Genomic DNA, 14,862 nt, shown 5'->3' on the forward strand with positions numbered 1-14,862 from the left:
AGAAATTTTTTATTCTCCTCTACCCAGTTGTACAATTTTTTTCTTTGTTTCACCTCTTTAAATTCAATATTGCAATTTACCGTCTAATTTTCATATCCATTTTAAACTAAAATAAAATAATTCCAAGAACAAAGCGTAGTTGAACTTAAGATTATGTCTTAATAAATATTTATTTTTTAAATAATTATTATTCAAATTTATTTCAACAGTATTACCATTATCGTGAACCAGACCAATAATACTTTAAATAAAGTTAAATTACGTTTATATAAAAATGGCTAAACACACAGAAATGTACTTTATTCTTCACCTTGTTTCTTCTTCACCTTCCCTTTATCTCTCTTCTTCCTCTCGTCGCCTTCCCTTCCTGTCCTTCAAACCCTAGCCTTCGATCCCGGCAGCGCGCGTTTCTTCTTGGGGGAAGGCAAACGATTGACCCCTGTCGAGGCATAGGTTTGATCCAGAGCCACTGGGGGCGGTCTCCATCTATAAATTCGAGGAAAAGGGGACGGCAACCCACCGCGGAGAAGATGAGCGCACAGAAGAGGCGCACTTTTAAGATCGAGGCGTTCAAGCACCGGGTGGAGATCGACCCCAAGTATGCCGAACGGACATGGAAGGTGTTAGAGCATGCCATCCATGAGATTTACAATCACAACGCAAGCGGGCTAAGCTTTGAGGAGCTGTACAGGTTCGGCGATTTTCTTACTTTTTCATTAATCTCCGTAATCGGATCTTGTTTATTTTGTTAACTGTTATATAGTATTTTTTTTTCCGCTAAAATGTGCTTGTTTTTTAATTGAAACCCCGCCTACATATTTGCATAAAGATTTTAGTTTCGAGAAACGAGACTCTCAGAAATATAACGCTGTCAGATTTCAGATATTCTTTTACCATTGGCACACTAGATGTTTCTCACAGCTACTGCTTCTAGTCTGTTGTCATGTAAGTGTACACCGAGTTCGCAACGTATTCTGATGATTATATTGCGTGTTTCATTGCTTGCTATTTAAGAGTATTAATATGCAATCGCCCTTCCCATGATTGAATTCATGTTTCCAGGTTAATATTGCTTTAACCATCTAGCAGTGATATTGTATTAATCGGTTGGCCTGTAATCTACTAAGCTATCTGTTTGGCATACCAGTAAACTTCAAATGAAGAATTTTTCTAAAAGTGAGTGAAATTGTTGTCTGCAATATCCAATTCAAGCTACTTGCTGCAACAAATATCTGAAACTCTCCATCTCAGACATTGAATTCTATGTTCTCTTTGTCTGTCTCATATTGCATGCACTTGCATGTTAGCCATTACCACTGCTAGATGATTTCAGTATGTGATTTATTTTGTAACACTATGTAGATCAGAGCTAAGCCCGACTGAGTTTTTCAAGTATAGTATGTGTAGAAGAATAATATGCATGACTCCTAGAATCAAGTGATGGAAGTTAAAGGATGGAAAATAAAGTATCTTTAAGGAGAGGGTAGAATCACAAGTATCAAGAGAAATACATGGTCACTCATATACGACATGGGATAAGATGGCTTCAAATTTGACAACGGTGGGCAAGAGTGTACTTGGTGAGTAAAGAAGATGGGTACCACCAAATAAAAAAATTTGATGGCAGAATGAGGAAGTACAAGAGAAAATGAGGAAAAAAGAACAACTTATACACTTGTAAGGACAAAGAAACTTTTAAAAATATGCATTAACTAAGAAAGAGGTCAAGAAAGCAATGAGTGAAGCCAAGAATGAAGTTTTTGAATGCTTGTACTGACAACTTAATACAAAAGAAGGAAAAAGGAACAACTATAAATAGCTAAAGTGTGAACAGAGGAAAACAAGACATTATTCAAATAAGATACATTAAAGATGTACTACTAAAAGATAAGGAAATAAAAATTTGATACAAGTGGTATTTCATCATTTTTTTAATAAATGTTGAGGCAGCCAACTTAGCTTAGGAAATTTAAGTAGCTCAGGTAAATATAAATTTTTAAATTTTTATCAGAGAATTCGAATTTTAGAAGCAGAACATGCATTAAATGAGATGAAAAATAAATAAATGGTTGGATCAGGTAATATTCCAATAGAGGTATGAAAGTGCCTAGAGAAACATAGCTTACGAAGTTATTCAACTTGAAAAAATGTTGAGCAATAGAAGTTAAAGGTTTTAGGCTCAATAGAGTAAAGACAGAATATATGGAATTTTAAGTTTAGTTTGTAGTAAGACATGTAATGACCAATAAATGTTCCATTTAGGAGATGTGAAATTATGACAAATACGCACATCAAACAAGAAAGAGGTAGACCAAAAGAGATTTGTTAGAAACAATAAAATAAGATAAAATTTATTTAAGTAAAGATGATGATATAGTAGGGGATAGAGTCCAATGGCGTAGAAGGATCCATATGGCCGACCCCGCCTAGTAGGATAAAGCTTTGGTGTTGTTGTAGTAAGATAAATTATTAAGATAGAAGATTACAAGTTATAAATTTTAAATATTTAAGATTATTTTTGCAAAAAGATGGAAGGTTTGATAAAGATGTTATACATAGGATTCAACAAGCAAATGGTTGAATAGAGGAGGACGTTAGGTATTCTATTGTAAGGTACCTTAAAGATTAAAGGAAAGTTTTATGAAATAATGGTTAGACTTGTTATGCTATATGGAGTTGAATATTAGACTATAAGTGAGCATACAAGAAGAATGTGAGAGTTGCAGAGATGAGGATGTTAAGGTGAATGTGCGGAGATACGAAGATGGACAGATAAGAATGAGAACATTAGAGAGAAAATTGGAGTTACGCCTATTGGGGGAAAAGTTTGAGGGATAAAGGTTTGGTTGGTGTTGTTATTGATTACTTTTGTCTTTATTAAGTCTTTTCTAACTTAACAGTGATTTATCTTCTGTTTACTGCTATTATGAGATATATCATAAGCTTGTTCGGTCACATCAGATTGCTAAATTACTTGCATAAAAACTGAGGGGTAAATGCATGAAACAACAGAAATGGATTTTCATGCAAAATCATTTCATCATCTAGAGCACTACTAATCCTGTGTTTATACATACGTCCAAAAAATTGCTATGGTTTCATTAAATTTTACAAATCATAAACAAAGTTTAGTTGATAATTTGTGTAGCTCAATGAGAAGATGCTGAACAAACGCATGTGTTTGACAAACATAATTCTATAAGAATGATGCTTATACACCAAGCAAATGACTGTAGGAGCATTCTCATTATTCTTGATGTTATAGTCAACATTTTCTTGGAACATCAACACGAGATAAGTTTTATCAAGATCTTTTTTCATCCGCATAATCTGTGCATCAAAAATGGCTATGGTGCTACTCAAAGTTTTATTATTTTGAACACATTCCATATTGTTATCAAGTGATGAACTTCTATCTGTTCGTGAAAGGATTTCTGTCAGCCTATATCAGTGGATCAGTGAGGTTTATCACTCATTCATTTTATTGGTTTGCTTGTTCTCAAGATCTTCCATGATTTATTAACTTTATCTGAGGCTTATTTAACAGAAAGTGATCATAAAGTTTATGGTCAACACTCATAACCACTTTAGGTTGCCACAAAGTTTCTCGAAAAAAATGTGATTCCTTATGCATCATTTGACAATTTGCACTGACAGTCTAACACAATTCAACTATCTGGCCTTCTTTAAGCTAATTTAGTGTTTTTAAAAGCAATGTTCTAGAGGATCTATTTAACTGAAAAATACAACATCAGTTGTTAATTAATATTTTATTCACATCAAGATTCTATACTTGTGGTATGATACTTCTGAGTTGAAATAGAAGCTTTATACTTGTTCCTCTTTCCCTGAATGACCTGGACAAAGTTTGTTTTGATTGGGAAATATGTTTGAAATCGGTAGAAATTGTGCTTCTCTATTGAAAATCTAGATCGAACTTTGTCAAATTTCTATTCAAGCATTGTGGCATTTCATCCTCTTTGTGTCTTATGAAGATTCATTTTTAGCTTATAGTGATACCAAAGGAACAAAGTGCCCCCACCAGAAGGCTGAGTCATGAATAGTTTAGTTTGATATGACCCTTGGGCTTGGAACAAACTTCATATTGGTATCTATCCATGAACTTGTATCTGTTAATGAAGAGGTTTCAAGCATCTCATAGCAAGGATTATTGATTTGCTTCTTGTGAAGATCTTATACAAGATATTTTCGGTTAACTTGAGTTTTACCTAATCAAAAAGTTTAGAGTCACCGTCATAGCCATTTTAGGTTGCAGTGTAGTTTCTCTAAACAAATGTCTTGCTTTTGCATCTTTTGACAATTTGCACTAACAGTCTTAACATTTTGCAACAACAGCCTTCTTTGAGCTAATTTTATGTTTATTACTACCAACATCCTAGAGTATCTATTTAACTTTAAAAGATTTCAATTCAATTTGCTAAGTAAATACTCTATCCATATGGAGTTGTACACGTTGTACGACACTTCCAAGCTATACCATGCACTGTCAGTTATTAAAGAAAAGGATTATACCTATCAGGTATTATAGGAGAGATCATCCTCTACTTGAGATAGAGGTGTTGTATTCATTTATTTTTCTCACGATAGCTTGGAGCAAGTATGCTTGAATAAGAATATGTTGGAAATTCATAGAAATTGTGCATCTCTACTAAAAATTCAGATCTACAAAGTTGGTCAAAATTCTAAAAAAAAATGCAATCCAGTGCACGAAGCTCCCACCAATGTGGAGTCCCGAAGGAAGGTCAGACCACATTGGGTCTATTGTACGCAATCTTATCTTGCGTTGCAAGAGGTTGTTTTTGTGACTGGAATCCTTGACCACAAGGTCACACCACAATAATTTTACTGCTACACCAAAGCTCTCCTTCAAAGTTGGTCAAAATTCTATTCAAATTAATTGCATTATATTGTGGCATTTCAGTCCCTCTATGCATTCCAAAAACTTTATATTCTATCAGCATCAAGCAACCAAAGTGCCCTCACCAGTGGGCCAACTCATGAACAATTTATCTTGAATGGTCCCTAGGGCTTTGTATCACAAAAGTTGCATTGTCTTTCATCTCCACCATTTGAGGTGGCTGTAGCATTCTTGATTGACTTTTTTGTTTAAGAATCAATACTACATTTTTGTATGTATACTAAACTTTTATATGTAAATGGAGAGAGACTTAAGTTTGCCAATAGGAAGGTAAGAGGCTCAATCCTATGATCTCAAAATTAAGAGATACAGATTCCACTATGTAATAGGACTCAAGCCAAGTTCTATATTTATCTAACACAAACTTTAAATATTTTCTCAAATCTAGGACAACCTCTATATTTTTTTCATATATAGCATAATGTTTGCAAATCATGCTAAGTTTAGCATTCATAAGTTTCCGTTCATATGTTGTTAAAACATACATGACACCCATGCGTCACTATGCCAACTCAGCAAAGTGCATTTTCGAATGTCTATGGATTACACTCATTGTTTCAGTGGTTAATGTAGTAGAGGGCATCTATAATTTGAAATGCACTTTGTTGAGTTGGCATGATGGCATATGAGTGTTGTGCCAGTTTTTTAATGATATTTGGATCGAAACTCAACGGATGTTAAATTTTAACACTGTTTGTAAAGTTGTACCAAATATGAAAAAATGAAAAGTTGTGGTAAATTTGAGAAAATTAATCCTATTTATTAAGAACTAGGCATATTATAACTAAATTATTCTTTATTAAGATAGGTTTCATGGAGTCTCATGTCCGATAAGTTTTTTTATATTTTCCTATTTGTCTAATACCCATATCAAACGACTTTTAATATTAGAAAGAGTCATGGCTGCACCTATTGAGGAAAAATTTCGGGAGACACATTTAAGATGGTACAAACATGTATTTAGACGATCAATTAATGCTCCAGTTAAATGTGAAACTATAAAAAATGTCCATATCAAATAAGGAAAATGAAGACCTAAAAAATTTAGTTAGCAAAGTAATAAAACAAGATAAAATTTATTTAAATATAAATAATGATATAGTAGGGGATAGAGCCTAATGACATAGAAGAATCCATATAACCGACCCCACCTAGTAGAATAAGGCTTGATTGATATTGTTGTAATGTCTAATGTGTTACATAAGGTGCAACACATAAGCATTGATGAAGCATCAAAGGTAGGGGCTCAAGCATTCTGATATTCCCTTGTATAAGTGTCATAACACAAGAATGGAACTAAACTTCAGTAAGGGAATTGAAAGTAGAAAATATTGAAAAGCTAAGAATTACATGGAGACTATTAAGTTCTGTAGACTCAATCCTAACAGAAACTAGGAAGCAAATAAGTAAATCAGAAATTGCATTTATCTAAATTATTTGATTGCTCGAATTAAAGGATGATAAACTGAAATAAAAATCTTACCTAACAACTCAAATTGGAATTAAAAACTTACAATTCAGATGATCTCCAATTTGTTTCCTTCTCTGCATCAATATGGCAGTGAGAAGTTTGAACTCATATTCAGAGAGAATACTAAGAACTTCAATTTTGCAATGTTAAACATTCAAAGTGCATAACTATTATTTTCAGCCAAAATGAAAATAATTGCTTGTAATATTGCAGCTATCATAATATTGAACTATTTATAGTATTTATGCCTTTATGAACTATGCATACCTTCTACTTATTAAATTACTACTTACCAATATAAGTTTTTGACACAAAAATTAATACAATTTGTGAATATTTAGTTCAATCAAGAGATGTCTCATTAAGTTTGATGCAATGATGACTATTACCTCATTTCATGCCCCAGTACTGCTACAACCATTGTTACTGTTGTCAAACTTGAGCTGCCAAAATCAATAGTCCTCATACTTGTGGATGGTAGTATCCACTCTTGAGCCATTTGCTGTAGCTTATGCTGCAGTGGAACTCAATTAAGGCACTACATCGTTTGATGCATTGACTCATACAGGGGTAGCTCTCCAGTGAGTTTGATGAAGGCTCTAAACATGACACTTCTTTATTGTGGTTGTAGGGTAATGCCCCTGATTCAAAGCAATTCCAATGAACATGACTCCCATCCAAACCTCACTTATGTTTCCGATTCGACCTTACTCGTGACCCTGATTTAGTTTTATGTACAAGGGGCTCATTTACAGAGGTTAGCCAATGTATGTACATGACTCTGTCTCTGTATACCTTAGGAGTCTAGAGTACTTTTTCTCTAAGAGGTGGGTATTTTTTTTATAACAATCTAATAAGATATCTCTGTGTGTCCATGGACTTGACAATTTTATCAAACCACATCGAAGTATGACTGTCTTCTCTGATTTTTTTTCCTGTCATGTTTGTCCTTTATATTTCTCATTTCTGTGTGTAAAGCAAGCTTTTTGATTCTTGAAATATGGAATCAGAGTGATTTTGTTTCTAAAAGTTTCCAAGTTGACTTGCTAGGCGTCTTCTTCATTACCCTTTTGTAGCCCTAGACATGTTCTTCAGGTATCTATCTACTGGTTGAATTCCTCAAACTGCTCAACTTCTCATTGTTTGTGAACTTATTAATTCTCTAGAAATTTTTTGCAAAATAGATGTACTTATTCAGGCGCCTTCTGGAGCATGTTCATATTAGGATAGCCATTGTAAGTTGTTGATTCACTTATGTAGTACCACCAGTGTAAAACAAATATTGCAGTGGTTACCCGACCAATTACAGTGTATCCAATTGAGTCATTCATTGTCATATGAGATTGGTAACTTGTGTTTTAAGCAGTACCCAACCAAGGTTGAGATAGATTTGTGAGAATTTAAGAGAGAATTTATTGAGTGTTTTAGAGGGTGAGAATTATGGAGATGAAATATGGGGCAAGTGAGAGGGCTTTATAGGCTAAAACTTAGCTTGAGTCATCTTTTACCTTTGTGAATAATGCTCATCGGTCAGGAATTATAGTTGCCTCCTGGCCTAGTTTCCATGTGTTGGTCAACACTCAGATCAATAGCTATGAAATTTGAAACTATGATTTCGTAGTATTGAGATTTATATATGTATATGTGGGTATTCATTGCCTCATATGTTGGGCAGAATAATATTTGATTAAAATTAAAGTATCGCCAACTAAAGGACATTAACTTCTTTATTTTGATACATGATTTAGCTTGCTTCAATTCAAATTATTTTTCTTATAACTCTTCAAGTCATCCTCTAGTTTTGACTTTAATATCCTGGGCCAAAATGCTGATCCTTCTTTTCATCAAAATATACTGCAGTTAGTCCCCATTATTTTTCTCTCTTGAGATTATAAATGCTTTTTAAAAAATAATTATCATCATCTTTATTAATATTTCTTCTTTCTCCTGACGTTTTACTTGTGTGAAAATGTTACATTCTTATATCTTAACTTGTACAAGTTCTTCACACATGTTTTCAATATTGAAAATGTTGTGATTGGCAAGTATAACTTCCTCCACACCATCTTTACATTTTCATTTTGTCCTTTTCTTCATTTTATTTTAATCAAGTATATGTCACATTGACATGGAAAATGTTGAGAATAGCTACTAGAACAATTTCTGTTGGATCATTGTGACATGTTTCTTTTTGCATTGTTCGTTTTTTCTCAATATTACATACAGATTCACATGGAAATTTGGAACCAAAACTCACCTTCGATTGTCAATCTAACTTAAATAACAACTACATAACGCATTTATTGGATCGTAGACCATTAATACAGAACATGCTGAGGTTACCTGCTAGAACAATATCCATTTTACCATCTTGACGTTCTTTTGCACTTTGCATTTTTCTCAATAAGTACATGTCAAATTGACATGGAAACATGGCTATGAAACCTACTCTCACGGTGTTTCTCGCCTTTTTGGGTTTGGTTTATGCCCATCCTTTATCTGCTAAACCAATTTAAATAATTATCCATCATGAATATATTGATTTTAGTTGGCCAAAAAGGCACTATATGCATGCCAAATACTGATAAATAGATAATTGGTTTTGGTAGTATTGCTATTTCTTTGGTCGTTTGGTTAGAACATGTTATAAGATCCCTTCAAGAGAATTAGAGTGGAGAAATCTTTTGTTTCATTTCTTGATCATCAAGCGTTAACCATGTTCAAGCAAAAGGATGCTACTTCTTTCTCATAATTGGTTTCTTTATTTTTCTTTATTCCTTGTTTTCATCAATGCATGCATGTTTAAGATAATTGCACTGTTGTTATATCATTTCACTGCCAAGTTGCTATGATAAATATTCTTGTTCAAGTTTTTGGAACTTTGGCTTCTATTCTGATTCAGGAATGCTTACAATATGGTGCTCCACAAGTATGGCGAAAAACTTTACTCCGGACTTGTGACAACCATGACAGGGCACCTAAAGGAAATTGCAAAATCAATAGAAGATGCTCAGGGAAGTTTATTTCTCGAGGAGCTTGACAGAAAATGGGGAGAGCACAACAAGGCGCTGCAGATGATCCGTGACATAATGATGTATATGGATAGGACATTTGTACCCTCTAGTGGCAGGACACCTGTTCATGATCTTGGGTTGAATCTCTGGAGGGATAACATCATTCATTCCAGCAAAATCCAGTCTAGGTTACTGGATACACTCCTTGACCTTATACATAGGGAGAGAAAAGGCGAGGTAATTAATCGGGGACTTATGAGGAATATAACAAAAATGTTGATGGACCTTGGACCCGTGTACCAAGAAGATTTTGAGAAACCATTTTTAGAAGTCTCAGCTAGTTTCTACAGTGGTGAGTCCCAGCAACTCATTGAGTGCTGTGATTGTGGTGAGTACCTTAGGAAAGCAGAGAAACGCCTAAGTGAAGAAACCGAAAGGGTCTCCCACTACCTAGACAGTGGAAGTGAAGTTAAAATAACTAGTGTAGTAGAGGGGGAGATGATTGCCAACCACATGCAGAGACTGGTTCACATGGAGAATTCTGGTCTTGTGAATATGCTTGTAGACGACAAGTATGAAGATTTGGCAAGGATGTACAATTTATTTCGTCGTGTCACTGATGGGCTTTTAATGATTAGAGATGTAATGACCTTACACCTGAGAGAAACTGGAAGGCAGTTAGTTAGTGACCCTGAGAAATTGAAGGATCCAGTGGACTTTGTGCAACATCTTTTGGATGAGAAGGACAAATATGATTTGATCATCAGCAAATCATTTAACAACGACAAAACATTCCAAAATGCTTTGAACTCTTCCTTTGAATACTTCATTAATCTGAACAATCGGTCGCCTGAGTTCATCTCCCTCTATGTTGATGATAAGCTTCGTAAAGGGTTGAAAGGCGTAAGCGAAGAGGATGTGGAGGTTGTGTTGGACAAAGTGATGATGTTGTTCCGTTATTTGCAGGAGAAGGATGTATTTGAGAAGTATTACAAGCAACACTTAGCCAAGAGGCTTCTCTCTGGAAAAACTGTTTCTGATGATGCAGAAAGAAGTATGATTGTCAAGCTCAAGACAGAATGCGGATATCAGTTCACTTCTAAATTGGAAGGCATGTTTACGGACATGAAGACATCCGTCGATACTTTGCAAGGATTCTATGCAAGTCAACATGCTGAGATTGGAGATGGCCCAACTCTAGCAGTGCAAGTTCTCACAACTGGTTCATGGCCAACACAGCCTAGTGCACCTTGCAATCTTCCAACTGAGATTATCGGCATATGTGAGAAGTTCCGGACATATTATCTTGGAACTCATACTGGGCGGAGATTGACGTGGCAAACAAATATGGGCACAGCTGACATCAAAGCAACCTTTGGCAAGGCTCAGAAGCATGAGCTGAATGTTTCAACCTACCAAATGTGTATTCTCATGTTGTTCAACTCTGTGGATAGGTTGTCATACAAAGAAATCGAGCAGGCTACAGAAATCCCAGCTTCGGATCTGAAGCGGTGTCTTCAGTCTCTCGCTTGTGTCAAAGGTAAGAATGTCCTCCGCAAGGAACCAATGAGCAAAGACATAGCTGAGGATGATGCTTTCTACTTCAACGATAAGTTCACAAGCAAGTTCATCAAGGTAAAGATAGGTACTGTGGCAGCACAAAAGGAGTCCGAACCTGAAAAGCAGGAGACACGCCAAAGAGTCGAAGAAGACCGAAAGCCTCAGATCGAAGCTGCGATCGTGAGGATTATGAAATCCAGAAGGGTGTTAGATCACAACACCATTGTAACTGAAGTGACCTCACAACTGCAATCTCGATTCCTGCCAAACCCAGTTGTCATAAAGAAAAGGATTGAGTCTCTAATTGAGCGAGAGTTCTTAGAAAGGGATAAAGCAGACAGGAAACTATATCGCTATCTTGCTTGAATGCCACAAGGGCTTCTCCGCTATTCACATCTGGCTTTTGTAGTTCCATATTATTGGTATTGAAATTCCTGCCCCTGTTTCCTCATGAACGCATGTTGATACTTTCTGCTATAGGTTCATGTAACTTCATCTGTCTGATCTACTGCAAAATCTTCTGATTTCTGGTCCTCGCTGGATTCCTTTTTCCTCATGAATCATATTTGTATTTGGTTCCGCTGATTACTTGGTCACTTTCATCAACTCCTGAGTGGAAGAAGGCGGTTGGTCTTCAACTTCATGCACAGGAGATGGTGGTGGGAATTCTTCTTTCTCCATTCAAAGGAATCATATTTTAGAGAGGTATGTCTAGAATTTATTGTAAAAATTTGATGGTAAAAACTAGTGTCCAACCTGTCTATATTGCCATACTGGGGATGTAACAGGTGCCATATATGACCCGTTTAAAATTGGATCAGGCTTAGGTCATGGATTTTGATTTGTTTATCAAGCGAGTTGGATTCTCCTAGACTTAACTTGCTGTGAGTCGAGTGTCAACATTAAGTTTGAATTTTCACACTGCAATTATGCAAAATGACGAACATCGAGTTTAGCCATGGCTGCACACGTAGGTAGTGTGCTCGGATTCAATTGCATCGTATTGAACAAAGAGAGTTTACTCTTAACGCGAACTAGATGAAAAGGGTATAACAGAAGACTTGTTTGATGTGGATTTTTTTTTTCTTTGGTACGGTGTGGGGTCAAAGATGGAGAATAAGTTGGACCCAACAAGTTAAGGATAGAAAGGCCATAGATAGAAAGAAGTTTCTCACTTTAAATCCTTTGGATGATATATCACACATCAATGGAGTTCTAAGTATAATTATAAAGGTTAAGATTAAAAATTGAAGTGTATACTCAATGGACTAATTAAAGATGTTAAAATTAAAATTACAATTGAGTGTATTTTAAAAGAGCAAGTAGTAATTTAGTCAATCTAATTTAAGTTTTAGATGAACTTAATTAGTCATTTAAATTTCATTTCTATATAAGTAGGGATAATTAGATTTAATTTTTATATTTATTTAGATTGTAATGATGATTTAAGTTCTTATTAGATATGTGATCTTGTGAATTGATTTCCTTTTAGCCTTTTAGAATTTTTAGATTATTTTATACTTATAAATAAAGGGTGGAAATCACATAGGGAAGATAATTTTTTTTTCATATATTCGGGATCACGAGGGGAAAATAGAAGCGGATTTAGGGAGTCTTTTCGGATATGGATTCAGATTCGGAGATTTTTTAAATTTCAATAATTGAACGGGATAAGTATGGAAATGCTATCTCCATCCTTAGCCTGCTTAGATAATAATGAAATTTGGTATCTTTGATAATATATATATAGTTTATATGTCATTAGATTAATTAATATTAGTATTTATATGTCATTGGATTTGTGTATTAATACCTTTCTGAAATGTGTTTAAAAAAAACATACTAAGTACAATGAACATTTAAAGGCGAGATGAGGACGAAAACAGGGGATTTTCTGATTAGAAAGAATCAAAGATAAGGATGCAGATGAGAGCAAAGAGAACGTGTTCCTTGTGACACTCACCATGCGGAAACCATCACCTACTCGGCCCACCTACTGCTTCCGGCTTCAAGCAAGAGGGAGGTAGAGGTGGCCGTGGTGGTGGAGGTGTTGGAGGTGACGATTTCAAGAGATCTTGACACGTCTGCGGCTCCTCTTTCTCAATGAGACCACCATCGAGCTTGACGCACCGCCGCCTTCTTCATGGTGTAGACGCTGAAGCACATCATGGTGGACAGCAAAAGGACCATCATCTCCTTCATCCAGGCTAGAGTTTACTCCTTTTCGGTGGAATATAATCTCTCACAAAACACTCTTCTTCTTTTATAAGATGGAGATTAAGAGTAGGAAGAAGAGTATGGCTTGGAAGTTTTGGACAATAATAAAGGAATGATTCAACAATAATCAGTAGTATTCTTTATGCCCCAAAGCTTCCTATAAATAAGAGGAGAAAGTTGATCATCATATCAACTCATCTCGGTATCAGTCAACTGACACTTTTATCAATCGACTAATGCATGATAAATCTATCCTCATCCCACCTTATTTTCATCCCTACAATCACACATATCATTTTTATTTGCTTTCAATCTAAAAAATCATGGTAAGACTATCGTTTGGTGATTCTCTTTAATTTATAATTTATTAAAGTAATTCCCGGCGGGACTAATGAGCCCGTTAGGTTCATTCGGTGAACGGGCCAGCGCAACAAGAGAAGTTCTAATGATAAATATGTTTTTCTTAAAAAATAACGAATTCTAAATATCATACATTTACTATTTAAAATATGTTACTAATGTTATTTGTTTACAAAAATCAAATTGCATCCCTCATTAATATTTTAAGAAAAAAAATAGAAGAAATTTATGTTGAGTATAAATATTTTTTTAAAAGTAAATTAAAATAAACTAATTAGTTATGAATTAGAGTCTAAAGGTGATATTACTCATTAAAACAATTTAATATACGATAAAATATAGATAAATAAATTACGAGAAATATTTTACCTTCCATAGTAAAAAATAGATAAATAAGTTACGAGAGGTATTTTACCTTAACATAGTAATTCTTTGAATGGGGAAGTTTCAATGAGCTATTTTATACCAACTAGAATTAATCCAAGATCTATTGAAACAGCGATAAATTACTTAACCGAGTAAGTAAGTTTTCAAAATACTTAAATCACAAATCCTAATTTTAAAATTATCAAATTATGTACCTAATACCATTTTTATCCTTGTTACTGTTTCTAATTGATTGCAGTATAGCAATCAATTTTGGATATTCTTCATTAGCACAATAAAGTTCTTAATCCTACGTTGTAGCAATAGATTAAAAAATTCATTTTGTATTAAAAAAAATCACTGTGCTCAATATAGTGAATCAAATTAATATTTGAGGACATATATAATTATGAGAACTAGACGAACACATAGGATTTGATTTCATGTCATTATGAACTCTCTAGAGAGCTCAAAATGAAATCAAATTAAGTTCTATATGTTCATTTAGTTCTCCTGATTATATTCATGTCATTAAACATTAATTTGACACAATATATTAAGAGCAATGATTTTTTAATAAAAAATGATTTGATTCATTTCATGTTAAAAAAAAATCATTGCTCTCAATATATTTTTGTCAAATTGATGTTTGAGGACATGAATATAATCAGGAGAATTAGACGAACACATAAGATATGATTTCACGTCATTTCGATCTCTCTAGGTCCATTAGCCGGTTTCACCCGGATTTGGTTGAAAACTTGTGTTCATCTAGTTCTCTTAATTGTATTCATGCCTTCAAATATTATTTTGGCATACTATATTGAGAGTAGTAATTTGAACAATTTTAATCAATTGATACAAAGTCACAATTGTTGGAGCAATCTCAATGGTCCGTATGACCATTTATTTTGGTGTTTGGGCAAAGGGTTTAA

At 34.4% G+C, this 14,862-nt stretch overlaps 1 protein-coding gene across 1 annotated transcript; it reads left to right on the top strand.

Moving 5' to 3' along the window:
- The first annotated feature begins 288 nt into the window (after window positions 1–288).
- LOC122055240 (cullin-3B-like) lies at window positions 289–11,540 on the top strand. Its single transcript, XM_042616611.1, has 2 exons — window positions 289–691; window positions 9,313–11,540. Exons 1-2 carry the CDS (start codon window positions 531–533, stop codon window positions 11,348–11,350), a joined length of 2,199 nt encoding a protein of 732 aa, XP_042472545.1. The 5' UTR covers window positions 289–530; the 3' UTR covers window positions 11,351–11,540.
- The last annotated feature ends 3,322 nt before the right edge of the window (window positions 11,541–14,862 follow it).

This window comes from Zingiber officinale, chromosome 1B (genome assembly GCF_018446385.1).
Source record: "Zingiber officinale cultivar Zhangliang chromosome 1B, Zo_v1.1, whole genome shotgun sequence".
NCBI classification, from domain to species: Eukaryota; Viridiplantae; Streptophyta; class Magnoliopsida; order Zingiberales; family Zingiberaceae; genus Zingiber; species Zingiber officinale.